This window comes from Dendrobates tinctorius, unplaced genomic scaffold, assembly GCF_039654945.1.
Source record: "Dendrobates tinctorius isolate UK_male_01 unplaced genomic scaffold, ASM3965494v1 ptg000075l, whole genome shotgun sequence".
Taxonomy (NCBI): domain Eukaryota; kingdom Metazoa; phylum Chordata; class Amphibia; order Anura; family Dendrobatidae; genus Dendrobates; species Dendrobates tinctorius.
Genome location: NW_027361743.1, coordinates 21,722,800 through 21,742,697, shown reverse-complemented (window position 1 = coordinate 21,742,697; position 19,898 = coordinate 21,722,800). Strand labels below are relative to the sequence as shown.

The following is a 19,898-nucleotide window of genomic DNA, read 5'->3' as shown; positions in this document are numbered from 1 at the left end:
ACCAACTGATGCGGAGAGAGGAGCCGCCCCTTTTATCTTGAAGGTTTCCTGTCCTCGCTGGGCGGATCCCCTCTCTCGTGGTGCCGTCATGTAGAATGGAAAAAAAAGATATCTGCCGATGTCAAATCCACGGCACCTCTCAATTTCAGCTGCAGTTTTCCTCTGGAACAGAAGGACGAGATTTTGTAAAGTCTTATCTACTTTGTAACACCCAGATGGAGAATCTGCTGCGTATCTGACCCACAATAAGGCCGATTTTCATCATAATCCAGGTCTGCAGGCTCCAAACTAAGAAAAAATCCGAAATAAATGTAATCTGCCGGTAAACAGAGGTGGCCGAGAACGGGGACACCGATGCGTTCATTCAGCGTGGAGCCTGGTGATCGGACCTGGCCGCGCTCCAACACCACATTACACCGGCTGTAATGACGGCAGATAACACGGATTCCTAATTAATGCTCATCATTAGAGGCTTTATGGGGGATAATTAAATACTCTTACGGTCCATGAAACTTTCATTGAAGTCTCAACAAGCTCCATTAGCCACAGCCATTAAAAGGTGATCCAGCTCGTATACAAAATGTTTCAATGGGGACATGGCCGTAACCTCCGAAGAGGGGAGACGTGCACCAATCAAAACGGGGTTCTCCTCACAGTATGGAGGCGAGAGTCCACATGCACACAATCAGGATTTACCACCACTACTTACGAGAATTCTCAAAAGTCAAAACATTAAAAAGTCCGTAAAGTGCTGTGGAATTAATGGCGCTACATAAGTAAGCAAAATCTATAATTATGTCCTCCCCCCAAATCCTCCATCGCCGTCTTACTTTGCAGATCTCAGGCATCTTAAAGCAATCATTGGAGTTCAGAAAATAAAGTGTCTAGGTTAGAGAGGTTTATCCAAACTTGACTTTTGTCCCCGTTCTTTAGTACACTGCACTGCAACAATGATTACATAACTCACAACTGCAACTTGAAGTGCAAAACAAAACAAGCCCTCAAATGGCTATAAATCAAGGAAAAATTTTTAAAAAGTTACAATTCTTGAAAAAAAAAAAATCAATTGCTCCTTAAGGCGTTAGAGAGGTATTCCAATCTCAAAGATCCTATCCCAATATGAAGTGTAATATTAGTAAATATCTCCAATTAGAAATGTAGTATAGTTCTTCTGATTCACTGTCTCTTACCCCATGGGCAGGCTATTGCAGAATCTTAGATATCCTTGGTGACAATTAGTAACTGTTAACTATGTGAGTGGTCACAACCATGGATACCTAAGCTACCGCAGTACCCTGCACATGGGGTAAGCGACACAGCTAATAAGAAGAATTATATTACATTTTTAATTGGAGGTATTTGCTAATATTATTATTGCAGGTACTACATATTGGGATATGATATTGGAGACGGTAATACCTCTTTCATGTGTTTCTGTGCAGTCCAGAGCACCATCTGCTTCCCAGAATGTAAATCAACACAAGACATTTTTAACAGACAGGTTGGGCGATTTCAGCTCTGAAGCCTGAAAATTTGTAAAAGCTGCTCTGGATTTAGATCAGACATTTCGTACACAGGGTTATAGGCCATAGTCACTAAAGTTCTTAAGCCAGATCTACCGTGCCGTTCGCCCAACTCTGTGGATGTAAGTGTTCGCATCCTCCGGACAGTCCAGCTGCAGCACCCAGTTCACTGCCGGGAAATCTAAGGAGGGAAATAAAAGGAAATTTATAAAACAAGTAACAAAGATTCACAATGCCTCTGAATAATACAAAGCAATACTGCAAAGGCGGCGATTCTGCTTTCTCAGCCTACATATGTAGATGGTAAACAGGACGAAGGAAGACTAGAAGTCTTCAGCTAGAAGTATCGAGGAGGGTCAAAATATCCAGAGCAGCGGTGCTCACTGCCGCTCTGCCGATCAGTGCAGGTCACAGAGATAGGACGCAACCTATTCAGTAGAGAGGTACAAAATGGGAGTAGGACAAGTAGATGATAACCGCCACTCTCGCATGTGACATCCCCAACTCTAGAGGTGAGCAGTCAGATTACCCCTTCAACTATATTATTCCCAAACAAAAAACAAAATCTACACACAAAGATTAAAAAAGCCCAGACACAGAGGCCGGCGGGAGGCGCTCAGCAGACACGTCCGCATGCGACCGGCTCATAACATTGGAGAGGTTACGGCACTCACCTGCTTCTTCACTCAGCCGGTCACAGGCATTTCTTACCTAGAGCAGCCCTTGGTGACCCCACATGTATTAATTGCAGGTATGACTATAACTTTTTAGTATATAGAACAATTGTCTCCAACTTGTCACAAAATTACATTACTGAGAGCACCCTGCCACTACCCAAGGCATGCTGGGATTTATAATTTTGCAACAGCTAGAGACAAAAGGGATGGAGATGAAGAATATCTGAGCGATATTTGCATCTGCAGAGTATTTTCCCCATAATCGCTCCTGTGCTGTGATGACACATTACATACCTAGCCCCCGGGCTGCAATGTCAGTGGCAAAAAGCACTGCAGACTCTTTTCTCACAAAGTCGTTATAGACTTCCATCCTCTTCATCTGCTGCTGTTTGCCGTGCAGAGCCAATATGGAGGTACCAGGCCGCAACCTGCAGAACGCTCGGTACAGGTATTGCACCTAATAAAGAGAAAATGAAATCACGTCAGAGGCCGTGTGCTGCTGAAATTAACATGTTACCTTATAGGAGAAGGTTTGTGACTCAGTTATCCATCCATCCGTGAAAATGACAGATGACACTCAGATGGTAAAAACTGACCAAACCCTGACTAAAATGGGATCCAAAACATTGATGAATAACGGGACTGTATTGCTAGGTCCGGATACAAAGCACAAACATCTGAATGGGACCTAATCTATCAGATTAGCCCACTACCAGGCAAAGGCTGCGAGGAAAAAAAAAAAAAACTAATGGCATGGGTTTACCATTCATATGCGTCATGCGGTTTTCACAGATCCATTATAATTAATGAGAGGAAGGTATTTTTGGCCTGTTATGTTTTAAAATACTGATTTATAACGGATGGATGTAAAAAGAAAAAAAAAAAAAAGGAGGGGGCATACAATTGCATATGGATGACAATATGGATGAAAAACGAGCAATCTTGTAAACGCTTGTCTGAACCCGGGGCCTTCATACTCATGAAGCCCTTTATAAAATACCCAACTAAGTTCTAAACTCTTTTGCTATTTGGCTTTCTTATACAATCCACTACTCTTCTCCCCATCCAGCTATTTTCTGTGTGCTTTTTTTTTTTTTACTTTACCTCTTATGATGCTTTGTTTGGGGTTTTGTCAAGTTTTGTGACACAACAGCGATCTCACCAGCGAGATCGCTGTGTGTGACAGCGATCAGCGACCGACCCCCTGCCGGTATCGCTGATCACTGTAGGAAACCGCTGGACATTTCTTTTGTCGCTGGTCTCCCGTTGGCCAGCACGCATCGCTGCGTGTGACAGGCGGGAGACCAGCTATCTGCTAGTAACTAATGTACACATCGGGTATCCAAGGTACGTGCGTCCCTTGGATACCCAATGTGTACGTTAGTTACCAGCTCCCGGCATCAGCGTGCTGGTAACTAACGAACACGGCGACGTCGCGCGCTCGGCGTCGCTGTGCTGATCGCTGATGAAGCTGTCTGTGTGACAGCTCACCAGCCATCACATAGCGACTCACCAGCGATCCTGACACGTTGATATCGTTGTCGGGATCGCTGGTGAGTCGCTATGTGTGACTCCAGCTTTAGTCTCAGACAGGACATCACAGAAGGCTGGGGCTGCACTCACTTCTGCATTTATCACCCCTTCTAAAACAGGACGCCATCAGGGGGAGGCGCTGCGGTTACTTACCACAGCTACTGTCCCCACTGACCCCGATGGTATCCTGGTTTAGTAGAGGTGATCGAGAATTGACCACATCTTTAGGCGACACCATCATAGTCACTGTTGGTAACACCGCAATCCCTTTCCCGAAAATGCATAGTCATCAGGGGACAATGATGGAAGCTGTGAGGCAGCGCTGCCGTCACTCACCCTGCTTCTATCACCACCCTCAAATGAATCAAGGGGTGGCACTGGTGCCGCTTACATTGCTTCTAACACCGCCGCTAAGTATTCGTTTCAGAGAAAGACTGCAATGTTAGAAACAGTGGCTGTGACTGATGATGTGGTCACTTCTCCATGACCTTTACTAAACCAGGATCTCATCAGGGGACGGCGGTGACAGTAGCTGTGGTAAGTAAGGCCTGTTTCACACTTCCGTTTTTTCAAATCCGTCAAAATCCGTTGTTTTCCGTAAAAAAACGGATCCGCCATTTTTTGCAGGATCCGTTTTTTTTGTCCCATAGACTTCCATTACGGTTACCGCGGATCCGTCAAAAAAACGGATCCGTTTTTAAAAAAACGGATCCGTTTGCATCAGTTTCCGTCAAAAAAACGGAAACGGATCCGTTTGGCGGACACAAAAACGGAAGTGTGAAACAGGCCTAACTGCAGCGCCATCCCGGGGCAATAGACACTGGGGAAGCGAGTGCAGCCCCAGCCTCCTGTAAACCACATATATGAAATAGCTGCATATGGCGAAGAGTAAAGAATTGTATAATAAAACTAAATACATAGCGGTAAGTGGTTAGGGCTTACAGCTAGGCACTTATAAAGGGCTTTATATGTATTGGTCCACCCCTTTAAAGGGAATCTGTCACCTGAATTTGGCGCGGTATGTAAATGAGTTATGTCAGGACCAATGGGCGGTGTTTTAGCAACTTTCCTCCACCCCTCCTTGGCCGCTGTATGCAATCTTTCTGGGAATTTCCGTAGTTGTCATCCAAATTACGCATGTGTACAGTATGCTTTGCCCAACTGCAGGCAAAGCCGAAAAGCATTAGCGCACATGCTCCGGTGAACTATGTCCTGGAAGTTTTTCACTGCCATTTCTGTGTTCCAGAACATAGTTCACCGGCACCTGCACACTAATAAAGATTGCGTACAGCGGCCAAGGAGGGGTGGACGGAAGGAGCAAAAACATCGCCCATCGGACCAGACACAACTCATTTACATACCGTGCTAAATTGAGGTGACAGATTCCCTTTAAGCCAATGCACTTATGAAAAACGGTCTGATTTTCAATCAGATAAAAACAAAAATGATGCTTTATCCATGTTGTAATCAGTCTGCATTTGCAGGTCTTGAACATGCATATAGGTTTGTTTTTGACATCCATCTAACAAATGTTTTATTCGTCAGCAGGTAATAAAATTTACAAGACCAAATACAGTTTCTCACACCAAGAGCTGCAATGTATCCATAAAAATCAGATTCAATGCGGATGATATGTATGGGATTCGATTTTATTCTTGCTCACCCATAGACAAGCAACTCATCTGAAATGGAAGACTGCTGCATGCCGAAATTTTATTTATTTATTTTTAAACATCGACACTCAGTCCGTGTGAAAAGTCTCATCCAAACAACCCCCATGCAATAACACTGGTCCATGTTCCGTCCTGTGTAATATACATGTAGGTCATGTTGGGATAGGGGTAAAGGGACGGCCCTGCAGTTGGAGGTTATTATAGCTCCGGCCAATTCCCTGAATACCTGTCTGGTAGCTGCATACAATTTATGGCGTCGGGCACACAACTGATGAAGGCCCCTGTAACCTTTTGGAACAGTCTCCATAATTTACCGGTTGACTCACAATGACCTTACCTCCTTACAGCTAGAAAAGAAGACGATGCTCTTCTTCTTCAGATGGTTCCTCACAAACGAGAACAAGAGGTTGATCTTCTGGGAGAGCTCACAGACGACGTAGTTCTGCTCCAAAGTTGCAGGGGTGCTGAAAAATATGCAAAACGCAAGTAGTAAGTATTGAAGGAAGTCTGGCTGCAGGAAGGATGGACTATCCACAATACTCCACCAATATTCCGCCAGATCTTAGGAGCTCCTGATTGTAACCCAGGACGTTACTGCAAAGAGGAGGACCGATTCCTTCAACCTGATTTTGAAGCTCTGGTCGCTGTGGTTGGAGACAGATGTCCGCTATATCACACCACCTGCATTGTGTGGAGCGTGCTCAGCTCCTGAGTCCGCTTCCCGGCACCTGGATGTCGGGAAGGGGTTAAATGTTTATATCTCCAACTCTCCTGAATGAGATGGGGGACAAGTATGTCCAGGTCCTGATCCCTGGAGATGCAGCTACAGAGACCAGTACCCGCCATAAAACCATAATCAGCAACTACCTGATTGCCATTTCCGCATGGAAAAAAAAAAAAAAAAAAAAACACTTTAAAAATGGTATTCCCATCTTCACATAACTGTACGAACTTTGCAGTGGCCTAAAACCAGCAGCTGAGGGTCACAGGACCCCTGTTCTCCTAACAGGTGCAAGTCCCAAAATCAAGACCCATAGCCTTCAGGCATTTATTCCACGGCCTGCAGATATGGAAATACTCATTTGGTTCGGTCACTGCAGGTAGTTCTAGGAAATACCACACAAGCTTAAAAAAAATTGTATAAAATGTATATTTTAATATTATACACTACCTGAAGAGGCCGGTGCTGCCCGGGCATAGTAACTAACCACAGTTAGATGTAAAAAATTTTTAATGATTATCTAACTATATATCTATATAGCGCTGAGTGTATAGCCCCGCCCACTCCGCATAGTCACATTCACTATAATATCTCACATCATCCCGTCAGCCAGAGCCACCGGACTACTACCCCTAATAGCCCACATCATCCCGTTAGCCAGAGCCACCGGACTACTACCCCTAATATCCCACATCATCCCGTCACAGCCGCCGGACTACTACCCCTAATATCCCACATCATCCCGTCAACCAGAGCCGCCGGACTACTACTCCTAATATCCCACATCGTCCCATCAGCCAGAGCTACCGGACTACTACCTCTAATATTCCACATCATCCAGTCAGTCAGAGCCACCGGACTACTACCCCTAATAGCCCACATCATCCAGTCAGTCAGAGCCACCGGACTACTACTCCTAATATCCCACATCATCCCGTCACAGCCGCCGGACTACTACCCCTAATATCCCACATCATCCCGTTAGCCAGAGCCACCGGACTACTACCCCTAATATCCCACATCATCCCGTCACAGCCGCCGGACTACTACCCCTAATATCCCACATCATCCTGTCAACCAGAGCCACCGGACTACTACCACTAATATCCCACATCATCCCGTCAACCAGAGCCGCCGGACTACTACCACTAATATCCCACATCATCCCGTCAGCAAGAGCCACCGGACTACTACCCCTAATATCCCACATCATCCCGTCAGCCAGAGCCACCGGACTACCACCACTACTATCCCACATCATCCCGTCACAGCCGCAGGACTACTACCACTAATATCCCGCATCATCCCGTCAGCCAGAGCCACCGGACAACTACCACTAATATCCCACATCATCCTGTCAGCCAGAGCCACCGGACTACTACCCCTAATATCCCACATCATCCCGTCAGCCAGAGCCACCAGACTACTACCCCTAATATCCCACATCATCCCGTCAGCCAGTGCCACCGGACTACTACCCCTAATATCCCACATCATCCCGTCACAGCCGCCGGACTACTACCCCTAATATCCCACATCATCCCGTCAACCAGAGCCGCCGGACTACTACCACTAATATCCCACATCATCCCGTCAACCAGAGCCGCCGGACTACTACCACTAATATCCCACATCATCCCGTCAGCAAGAGCCACCGGACTACTACCCCTAATATCCCACATCATCCCGTCAGCCAGAGCCACCGGACTACCACCACTACTATCCCACATCATCCCGTCACAGCCGCAGGACTACTACCACTAATATCCCGCATCATCCCGTCAGCCAGAGCCACCGGACAACTACCACTAATATCCCACATCATCCTATCAGCCAGAGCCACCGGACAACTACCACTAATATCCCACATCATCCTGTCAGCCAGAGCCACCGGACTACTACCCCTAATATCCCACATCATCCCGTCAGCCAGAGCCACCAGACTACTACCCCTAATATCCCACATCATCCCGTCAGCCAGTGCCACCGGACTACTACCCCTAATATCCCACATCATCCCGTCACTGCCGCCGGACTACTACCCCTAATATCCCACATCATCCCGTCAGCCAGAGCCACCAGACTACTACCCCTAATATCCCACATCATCCCATCAGCCAGAGCCACCGGACTACTACCCCTAATATCCCACATCATCCCGTCACAGCCGCCGGACTACTACCCCTATATCCCACATCATCCCGTCAGCCAGAGCCACCGGACTACTACCACTAATATCCCACATCATCCCGTCAGCAAGAGCCACCGGACTACTACCTCTATTATCCCACATCATCCCGTCAGCCAGAGCCACCGGACTACTACCCCTAATATCCCACATCATCCCGTCACAGCCGCCGGTGTTATGATTGAGTCACCGTAGGAGGCAGACACAAAAATAGAAGCTACGTCCAGAAAACCAGAGAAGTTGGCAACTATCAGATTGCAGACCCCTGAACCTATCAACACAACTAGCAGTAGCCGTGGGGGGTTCCTACGGTGCCCTAGACCCGTCGATCACAGCCGGAGAGCTAAATAGCCTAAAGACAGAAAAGGAAATCTAAACTGCCCCAGAGCAGACACCAAAGTAAAAGACAGCCCCCAACATATAATGACGGTGAAGCAAGATGAAAAAACACTCACACAGACAGAAAGATAGGCTGAGCAAACGATGGGGCCCAAGCTAACTAAACAGAACAGGAAAGGAAGGTTGCTGTCTGCAATCTGCCAAAACCCTATCAAAAACATAAGCCAACAAGCTGATATGGAAAAAGACCCTGAAGCAGCTAGGCTTCAAAAACTAAATCAGCACTCAGGTATTTTCAGAAGACAGAGCTAAAGGAATTCAGCTCACCCCAGCAGGGAATGGCAGAATCCAGAAAAACAAAGCAAAACAAAGTCAAAGCACAAATGCAAAAAGCTGAGCAGAAAACTTAGCTTTAGAAGAGCAGGAATTCAGACTGGTCTCCAAGGATCCCACAGAGAAATGACCCGCAGGGCAGAAGGGCGTCGGCGGCCTTATATCCAGTCAGTAACTCCACTCAGCCAGTCATCATCATTAGGCTCAGGTGTTTGATAATCAGGCTCACTACCTTTCTTTACCAGAAGAGGGAGTTCATCGGGCCTCAGTAGTGAAGGGGAAAATGAACTCACAACACGCCAGACTACTACCACTAATATCCCACATCATCCCGTCAGCCAGAGCCACCGGACTACTACCACTAATATCCCACATCATCCCGTCACAGCCGCAGGACTACTACCACTAATATCCCGCATCATCCCGTCAGCCAGAGCCACCGGACAACTACCACTAATATCCCATATCATCCCGTCAGCCAGAGCCACTGGACAACTACCACTAATATCCCACATCATCCCGTCAGCCAGTGCCACCGGACTACTACCCCTAATATCCCACATCATCCTGTCACAGCCGCCGGACTACTACCCCTAATATCCCACATCATCCCGTCAGCAAGAGCCACCAGACTACTACCACTAATGTCCCACATCATCCCGTCAGCCAGAGCCACCGGACTACTACCACCAATATCCCACATCATCCCGTCAGCCGCCGGACTAGTACCTCTAATATCCCACATCATCCCGTCAGCCAGAGCCACTGGACTACTACCCCTAATATTCCACATCATCCCGTCACAACCACCGGACTACTACCACATCATCCCGTCAGCCAGAGCCACCGGACTACTACCTCTAACATCCCACATCATCCCGTCAGCCAGAGCCACCGGACTACTACCACTAATATCCCAAATCATACCGTCAGCCAGAGCCACCGGACTACTACCCCTAATATCCCACATCGTCCCGTCAGCCAGAGCCACCAGACTACTACCCATATCATCCCACATCATCCCGTCAGCCAGAGCCACCGGACTACTACCCCTAATATCCCACATTATCCCGTCAGCCAGAGCCACCGGACTACTACCACTAATATCCCACATCATCCCGTCAGTCAGAGCCACCGGACTACTACCCCTAATATGCCACATCATCCCGTCAGCCAGAGCCACCGGACTACTACCACTAATATCCCGCATCATCCCGTCAGCCAGAGCCACCGGACTACTACCCCTAATATCCCACATCATCCCGTCAGCCAGAGCCACCGGACTACTACCACTAATATCCCACATCATCCCATCAGCCAGAGGCACCGGACTACTAACTCTAATATCCCACATCATTCCGACAGCTAGAGCCACCGGACTACTTCCCCTAATATCCCACATCATCCCATCAGCCTGGGGTCAGAACCAGAGCATTGAGTGGATTTGCCCTGACTTCCATAACAATGATCCCTTTAATAGAAGCCTGGGGTGAGAATCAGAGCGCTGAGGGATTTACGCTAACTTCCATACCGGTGATCCCTTTAAGAGACCCTGGGGTCAGAACCACAGCGCTGGATGGATTTGCTCTGACTTCCATACCAATGATCCCTTTAAGAGGGAAGATGTGCCTATTGGATGGAGGATGTGTGATGGGTATATGGGAACGGGAGGGGGGGGGATTCATTTCTGTCATGTGCTCTCTGCTCCTTTCTGGGGGGGCAGACAATGGCTGGGAGCTTATGTTCCCGGGGATGCTAGATTTCTCCCACCATGTCAGTGTCTACTGAGGTGTTGTCAAGTGGGACAACTTGCTCATAGCAACCAATCACAGCTCAGCTTCTTTTAACAAGCTCTGGTGAAATGAGAGATGCTTAGTGATTGGTTGCAAGGAAAACTGTTGCTCATAGCAACAAATCAGTTTCTTTTGAACAGCTCTGGTGAAATGAAAGATGCTTCTTGATTGGTTGGTGATACGTACACACATACATTCATTTTTCTATAGAGCGATTATTAAAGGAAACCTGTCACCCGCCCAGGCATTTTTAAGTAAAAGAGTCACCTTGTGCAGCACTAATGTTGCATTCTGTCAAGGTGGCTCTTTTATTTAGCATCCCTTCCACCGCCGAAATAATCGTTTTTAAAATTGATCAGACATACCTGAAGTGTGACCGGGGGGCAGGTCTTTCCCCCCTGGACACAGACGCCTCACATACGTCAGTCATGTCCTGCTTTTGAATTTGGCGCCGCCTCCTCAGCGTTCATTTTTTTTTCTCGCGCCTGCGGTGTAATATTCTGACCCTACTGGTCACATGGTGCTGACATCATCACAGGTCCTGCTGCACCACTGCTCTGCTTAGCCCCGCCCCTCCTGGTCACATGGTGCTGACATCATCACAGGTCCTGCTGCACCACTGCTCTGCTGAGCTATGCCCCTAATGGTCACATGTTGCTGAAATCATAACAGGTCCTGCTGCACCACTGCTCTGCTGAGCTCCACCCCTCCTGGTCACATGGTGTCGCATCATGTGATGTCATAGGACGGGCAGCGCTAACTGCAGATGCCCAAGAAAGAATATTACAGCGCAGGCGCGAGAAAAAGAAATGAACGCTGAGGAGGCGGCGCCAAATTCAAAAGCAGGACATGACTGATGGATGCGAGGTGTCTGTGTCCGGGGGGGAAAGACCTGCCCCCCGGGTCACACTTCAGGTATGTCTGATCAATTTTAAAAAAGCTTATTTTGGCGGTGGAAGGGACGCTAAATAAAAGAGCCACCTTGACAGAATGCAGCATTAGTGCTGCACAAGGTGGCTCTTTTACTTTAAAAAGCCAGGAGGGGGGGGGGGGTGACAGGTTCCCTTTAATAACAATAATTTCCTAGAAGCCACTCACAGAAGATTCCTCCATTTCCGACAGGGATCTTTGCACAGAGTGATGAATGTGCCCAGAGGTTTCAGCTCAGCGCCTAGTAATTGATAGTTGGAGGGCGTAATTGCTCGTTTTAATTAATCACCTCTGCATTTAATTTATTAGAGGCCCAGCAAAACCCTGCAGATTAGTCCATCAATGAAGGGCTTGTGCCAACGCCTTGTCTGGAGCGGCGTCAGACAAGATAACAGGAGAGCAGTTTTACAATTCACTACTTCTTCCAATTTTCAGTTCTTTCCTCCGTATAGACAGCTACAACCAGCTCCCTTCTGCTATTCTGTAGGGCTGCGTTCAGATGGGCGTATTTCACAGACCGTATACGGACCGTAATGCCCGGACTGACAGTGAGCGTCACCTGACCCGAACTTACAGGCTGATAGATACTTATGTGGTTACAAGTTCAGGTCAGGAGACACACGGTCACTCTGGGCATTATGGTCCATGTCTGAACCCGGCCTAACACAGACAGAAGGGAAAGAAGAAAGCGGTCACATCCAGGGATTGTTTTTTGAACTATGAAACTATGTTTTTATTGACATAATTTTGAGGTAGACATTGATTTATTGCTTGACATTGATTTATTGCTTGAACCTTCATTTTTTTCGTTATTTGCTAGTCCCCTTAAGGGATCTGACCCTGTAATTGCCTGATCGTTTCTATCACGGGCTGGATTTCATGGCAGTTCCCCAGCCGCTATAACAACCAGTCGGCGCCCTGCGATCACGACACGGGAACGACCCCTTGCCTGCACGAGTTAAATGACGGCATTTCAGGTCAGTAGCCAAGGGCAGGGGTAAGCTTCACCTGCACATGTCAGAGGCAGATAAAGGCCGAATATTACAAACTGAGCCCACACGAAAGTCAGGGAGACGGCAAATGTTGTACCCCGTACGTCATATTATACACAGAACTTTCGGAATAAAATCACTTTACCCAAATGAAGAGAACCTGTTATGAATGGGTCACCAAGGAGAAAAAAACAAAACAAGCTAAGTCACAGAAAACCAGAGAGGTTGGTAACTATGCAGATTGCAGATCCCTGATACTAACCACACAACTAGTAGCAGTCGTGGAGCGTTCCTACGATGAACCTAGACGCTTCGTCACAGCCGGAGAACTACACAAGCCTGAAGCAAGAAAAGGGGAAAACTAACTGCCCCAGAGCAGACCCCAAAGGAAAGACAGCCCCCACACATGTATTGACGGTGAAACAAGATGAAAGCACAAACACAGGCAGGAAAATAGGCTGAGCAAACGATGGGGCCCAAACTAACTAACTAGAAAGGATAGGAAAGGAAAGACACTGTCTGAAATCTGTAAAAAACCCTACAAAAATAATGTCCAACACTTCTGATACCAAAATTAACCCTGAAGTCACTAGACTTCTCCCACTATATCAGCACTCTGAAATATTCTGAGACAGAGCAAAAAGAGGCCAATCTAATAAGGGACAAAAAGCAAATTAGCAAATACAGGTAAATAAGAGTGGAAATTCAGCACAGCCCCAGCCGGGGCTGGCTGACCACACAAAAAACTGAATAGACCAACAAAATCAAGTGTGAACATTAGCAGAAAAACTTAGCTTTAGATGACTGGAACAGAGCTGAAAACCAAGACCTGACAAGCCAGAAAGAATCACCAGCACCAGAATAGGGAGTCGGCTGTCTTAAATCCAGTCTGAGATTCCTGAGGTCCAATCGTCATTCTCATTATCAGGTGGCAGATCTCTACTGATTAAATCAGCCTCACTACCTCCTGTTACCACCAGAGGCAGCCTGGCAGGAGAACTCACAACTGGTGGCCCAGAAAATGAACTCACAACAGTACCCCCCCTTGAGGAGGGGTCACCGAACCCTCATCCACGCCACCAGGCCGATCAGTATGGGCCCGGTGAAAAGCACGAACCAATCTATTGGCATGAATATGAGAGGCAGAGACCCAAGAATTATCCTCCTGGCCATAACCCTTCCATTTGACCAAATACTGGAGTCTCCGTCTAACCAAACGAGAATCCAATATTTTCTCTACCTCATATTCCACATTGCCTTCAACCAACACAGGGTCAGGAGGTGCTGCCATAGGCACCACTGGCTCAACAAACCTCTTCAACAGAGATTTGTGAAATACGTTATGGATCTTGAACGTAACTGGAAGAGCCAATCGAAAAGAAACAGGATTAAGAATCTCCAAAATCTTATAAGGTCCAATAAACCTTGGCTTAAATTTTGGAGATGCAACCTTTATAGGAATATTCTATGCGACAACCAAACCATATCACCCACTTTAAACAGGGGACCAATGGTCCTATGCCGGTTGGAAAATCGCTGGGCCTTTTCCTGAGAGTGACAACTTATCCACCACTTGGTCCCATATCTGCTGCATTCTCTCAACCACAGTGTCCACACCTGGGCAGGACGAAGATTCCACTTGCCCTGAAGAGAATCGAGGATGAAACCCAAAATTACAGAAAAAGGGTGACATCAAAGTGGCAGAACTAGCTCTAATGTTCAGTGCGAATTCGGCCAAGGGCAAAAATGAGACTCAATCATCCTGAACAGCAGATATAAAACATCTCAAATAAGACTCCAAGGTCTGGTTTGTTCTCTCAGTCTGTCCATTGGTCTGGGGATGAAACGCGGATTAGAAGGATAACTGAATTCCCAGATTGGAACAAAAGGCTTTCCAGAATCTGGAAACAAAGTGGACTCCTCTGTCAGACACAATGTTCTCAGGAATCCCATGTAACCGAACCACCTGTTGTAAAAACAAGGGCACCAACTCCGTGGAAGATGGCAACTTTGGGAGTGGTACAAGATGGACCATCTTCGAAAATCTATCACAAATCACCCAGATAACAGTCATCCTCTGAGAGACAGGAAGATCAGAAATAAAATCCATTGAGATATGGGTCCATGGCCTCTTGGGCACCGGCAGGGGCATCAGCAACCCACTAGAACGAGAACAGGGTTTAGACCGAGAACAAGTCCCACAGGACTGTACAAAATTCCTGCTGTCACGAGATAAGGCAGGCCACCAAAAAGACCGACTCACCAAATCTCTGGTACCAAAAATACCTGGATGACCAGCCAATGCGGAGCAATGGAGTTCAGACATCACTCTCTTTCTCCACTGGTCTGGAACATACAATTTTCCCATAGGGCAATGCTCAGGTTTATCCTCCTGAAATTCCTCCAGGGCGCGTCTCAAATTGGTCGAAATGGCAGAAATAACTACCCCCTCACCTAGGATGGTAGTAGGCTCGGTCACACTAAGGGAATCAGCAAAGAAACTCCTAGAAAGGGCGTCTGCCTTAACATTCTTAGTGCCCGGAAGAAAAGAGACAACAAAATTAAAACGCGTGAAAAACAAGGCCCATCTAGCCTGTCTAGGATTCAAGCGTTTGGCCGACTCCAGATAAATCAAATTCTTGTGATCGGTGAGGACCACAACTTGATGTCTGGCTCCCTCTAACCAATGTCTCCACTCCTCAAATGCCCAACAATTCCCGATTCCCCACGTCATAGTTGTGTTCAGATGGGGAGAACCTTCGAGAAAAGAAGGGATTCATCTTAGAAGTCTCAGGGTCTTTTTGGGACAAAACAGCTTCTGCACCAATCTCAGAAGCATCTACCGCCACCTGAAATGGAAGTGAGACATCAGGTTGCCGTAAAACTGGAGCTGAAGTAAATCTCCGCTTAAGCTCCTGAAATGCTGAGACAGCCTCAGGAGACCAATTCAGCACATCAGCACCCTTCTTGGTCAGATCAGTCAGTGGTTTGACAATACCAGAAAAATTACTTATAAATTTACGATAGAAATTAGCAAAACCCAAAAACTTCTGGAGGGCCTTCAAAGAAGTAGGCTGAACCCAATCATAAATGGCCTGTACCTTGGCCGGGTCCATTTCAATAGTCGATGGAGAAAAGATAAATCCAAAAAATGAAATCCTCTGTACACCAGAGAGGTATTTCGATCCCTTAACAAACAGGGAATTCTCCCTCAAAATCCGGAACACAGTCCGGACATGTTCCACATGAGAATCCCAATCACTAGAAAAGATCAAAATATCATCCAGATACATGATCAAAAACTTATCCACAAAGTCTCGGAAAATATCATTCATAAAGGACTGGAAGACAGAAGGGGCATTAGTGAGCCCAAAAGGCATCACCAGGTACTCAAAATGTCCCTCCAGAGTATTAAACACCGTCTTCCATTCATCCCCATGCTTGATGCGAATAAGATTATAGGCCCCCCTGAGGTCAAGCTTAGTAAACGAGCAGGCACTCTTAACTCTGGAGAATAAATCAGACATCAGAGGTAATGGGTACTGATATTTAACCGTCATCTTGTTAAGGGAACGATAATCAATACACAGTCTTAATGAACCATCTTTCTTGGCCACAAAAAAAAAAAAAAACAGCACCTAAAGGTGACGAGGATGGTCTAATAAGACCCTTCTCCAACGACTCCTTAATATAGGATCGCATAGCATCATGTTCGGGTACTGATAAGTTGAAAAGCCGACCCTTGGGAAAATTACACCCAGGCATCAACTCAATTGCACAAAACTCCTATGAGGAGGCAAAGACGCAGACTTGCTCTCACTAAATACATCAGAAAAATCAGCTAGATAATCAGGAATAACATGAGACTGAGGAGAGGTGGAGAAAACAGGAGCGTCCCTAAGAACACACTGACAACCCCAACTCACCACAGTCCCAGATTTCCAATCCAAAACTGGATTATGAGTTTTCAACCAAGGAAAACCCAGAACAATAGTATCATGCAAATTATGCAGCACCAAAAATTAACAATTTTCTTGGTGGTCTGGGGCAACTCGCATTGTCACATGGGTCCAAAACTGAGGTTTATTCTCCGCCAAAGGAGTAGCATCAATACCCCTTAAAGGAATAGGAGTCCGCAGAGGCGTCATGGAAAAACCACAACGTTTAGCAAAGTCCAAATCCATCAGATTCAACGGTGCTCCTGAATCCACAAAAGCCTTAGTGGAAAACGTGGATAAGGAGCAGATCAGTGTAATTGCCAAAAGGAACTTAGGTTGTACACTGCCCACAGCAAATGTATGTGCAAAACGTTTCTGTCGTTTAGGGTAGACAGAAATAGTATGAGAGGCGTCTCCACAGAAAAAAGCACAGCTTATTACGCCTTCTAAACTCCTGATGTTGCGCCCTAGACAAAACCCCATCACATTGCATAGGTTCAGACGTTTGTTCAAAAGGTGGCAGCGCCTCCCGTGTAGTTTTACATTCACGTAAACGCCGATCAACTTGAAAGGCTAATGACATAGAATCATCCAGACCAGAGGGAACAGGAAATCCCACCATAACATCTTTTACGGTCTATGATAAACCCTTCCGAAAGAAAGCTGCCAACGCACTATCATTCCATGTAGTAAGGACCGCCCACTTTTGGAATGTTTGACAGTATAACTCTGCAGAACCCTGACCCTGGTTTAATGCCAACAGGGTCCTCTCAGCTTGATCAACAGCATTAGGTTCATCATACAACAACCCCAAGGCTTGAAAAAAATGCATCCACATTAGTCAGAATAGGATTTTCAGTTGTCAGAGAAAAAGCCCAATCCTGGGGATCTCCGCCCAGCAAGGAGATGACAATTTTAACCTGCTGCGTAGAGCTCCCCGATGAGTTAGGCTTCAAGGCAAGAAGTAATTTACAATTATTCTTAAAATTCAAAAATTTAGACCGATTCCCAGAAAACAGATCAGGAGTAGGTATCTTAGGTTCAGCAGCATGTGACTGAATGAGGTAGGTGGAAACTCCCTGTACTTCAGCAGCAAGTTGCTCCACACGATCAGACAATTGCTTAATCTCCATTAGGAAAAAAAAAAAATTTTCCTACGGCCCCAGAGAAAAAGGGGAAAAAAAAAATTTTGAAAAAAATTCTGACACTTTTTTTTTAACAACTTTTTCCTGCTTTTGAGTACCCTAGAATATGCGGTATGGCTGGTGATTCTGTTATGAATGGGTCACCGAGGAGAGAAAAACAAAACAAGCCAAGTCACAGAAAACCAGAGAGGTTGGTAAGGCCGGTTTCACATTCGCGCTTTTGAGCGCAGCGACGGCCTGCGCACGGCCGCCTAGCCCCGCCTCCACCGGTATCTCCGCCTCCGGGCGCATGACGTTGCATGCGTCGTGCGTCCCCTATCTTCGTCACAGAGGGCGCAGGCCGTGCGCAGTCTGCGCACAGTCTGCGTTTGGCGGCGCATGCGTCCTTTTGACGGTGCGCCGAGCACAACCAAAATGCAACAGGTTGCGTTTGGCGCTGCTCGGCGCACTGTCAAAAGGACGCATGCGCCGCCAAACGCAGACTGTGCGCAGACTGCGCACGGCCTGCGCCCTCTGTGATGAAGATAGGGGACGCACGACGCATGCAACGTCATGCGCCCGGAGGCGGAGATACCGGTGGAGGCGGGGCAGGGGGCGGGGCTTAGCTGCGGCCGTGCGCAGGCCGTCGCTGCGCTCAAAAGCGCGAATGTGAAACCGGCCTAACTATGCAGATTGCAGATGCCTGAAACTAGCAGCAGCCGTGGAGCGTACCTACGATGATCCTAGACGCCTCGTCACAGCCGGAGAACAACATAAGCCTGAAGCAAGAAAAGGGGAAAACTAACTGCCCCAGAGCAGACCCCAAAGGAATAGACAGCCCCCACACATGTACTGACGGTGAAACAAGATGAAAGCACAAACACAGGCAGGAAAATAGGCTGAGCAAACAATGGGGCCCAAACTAACTAGAAAGGATAAGAAAGAAAAGACACTGTCTGCAATCTGCCAAAAACCCTACAAAAATAATGTCCAACACTTCTGATAGCAAAATTAACCCTGAAGTCACTAGACTTCTCCCACTATATCAACACTCTGAAATATTCTGAGACAGAGCAAAAAGAGGCCAATCTAATAAGGGACAAAAAGCAAATTGGCAAATACAGGTAAATAAGAGTGGAAATTCAGCACAGCCCCAGCCAGGGCTGGCTGACCACACAAAAAACTGAATAGACCAACAAAATCAAGTGTGAACATTAGCAGAAAAACTTAGCTTTAGATGACTGGAACAAAGCTGAAAACCAAGACCTGACAAGCCTGAAGGAATCACCAGCACCAGAATAGGGAGTCGGCTGTCTTAAATCCAGTCAGATTCCTGAGGTCCAATCGTCATCCTCATTATCAGGTGGCAGATCTCTACTGATTAAATCAGCCTCACTACCTCCTGTTACCACCAGAGGGAGCCTGGCAGGAGAACTCACAACTGGTGGACCAGAAAATGAACTCACAACAAGAACCATAAGAATAAAAATTAATAAATCTTTATTGGAATCACTTAAATACAATATAAACTATTACAGAGTGCTCAGTACCCAATTTATAAATATGCTGCTATATCAGCGAACAAAACAGAATCACTTCTTTACTCTTATCACTGTGCCATAAGGTGATAATTTATATGTTGATGGCTTAATAACAATAAAGATTATTCTTGATTATATTGATATGTGAAAACATTTGACATTGGGCCATATTGATTTCGTTCCCTGACATTTATCTGTCTACATTCTCTGTCTTCTTCTCTGTCAATACCCAGTGTCAGTCTATACTGCTATTAATGGGATTATATTCTTTCATATTTGTACAACACAATTAGCAATATAGAGCTCCATGCAATGTGACTACTTTTTTGAACTTTTAACGAGCATTATTCAACAAAGTCAGAGTTCACTGGGCCTTGGTGGTCTACATATTATCCACTTTTAATTATGTTTGGTTCACTCATATAGCAGTGTTTTTATAGGATAGATTGGCTTGCCACCTACTGGGCACTCTTATACGTTACAATTTATATTAAGTGATTCTAATAAAGATGTATTAATTTTTATTCTTCTCTTCATTTGGCTAAAGCGATGTTAGTCCAAACTTGTGTGTATAACTTTGACCTGAAGTGCCA

The 19,898-nt window shown here is 46.4% G+C and overlaps 1 protein-coding gene across 2 annotated transcripts in view; it reads right to left on the bottom strand.

Annotated features, from left to right (window-relative positions):
* DDX10 (DEAD-box helicase 10) overlaps nt 1-19,898 on the bottom strand; it is a 235,748-nt gene that overhangs the window by 200,874 nt on the left and 14,976 nt on the right. For both annotated transcript variants that reach the window (XM_073583096.1, XM_073583095.1), the window contains exons 7-9: nt 5,744-5,870; nt 2,495-2,657; nt 1,620-1,704 (exon numbers count right to left, since the gene is read on the bottom strand). In XM_073583096.1, coding sequence (XP_073439197.1) covers nt 1,620-1,704; nt 2,495-2,657; nt 5,744-5,870 — 375 coding nt within the window. The remainder of the gene's footprint in view (nt 1-1,619; nt 1,705-2,494; nt 2,658-5,743; nt 5,871-19,898) is intronic.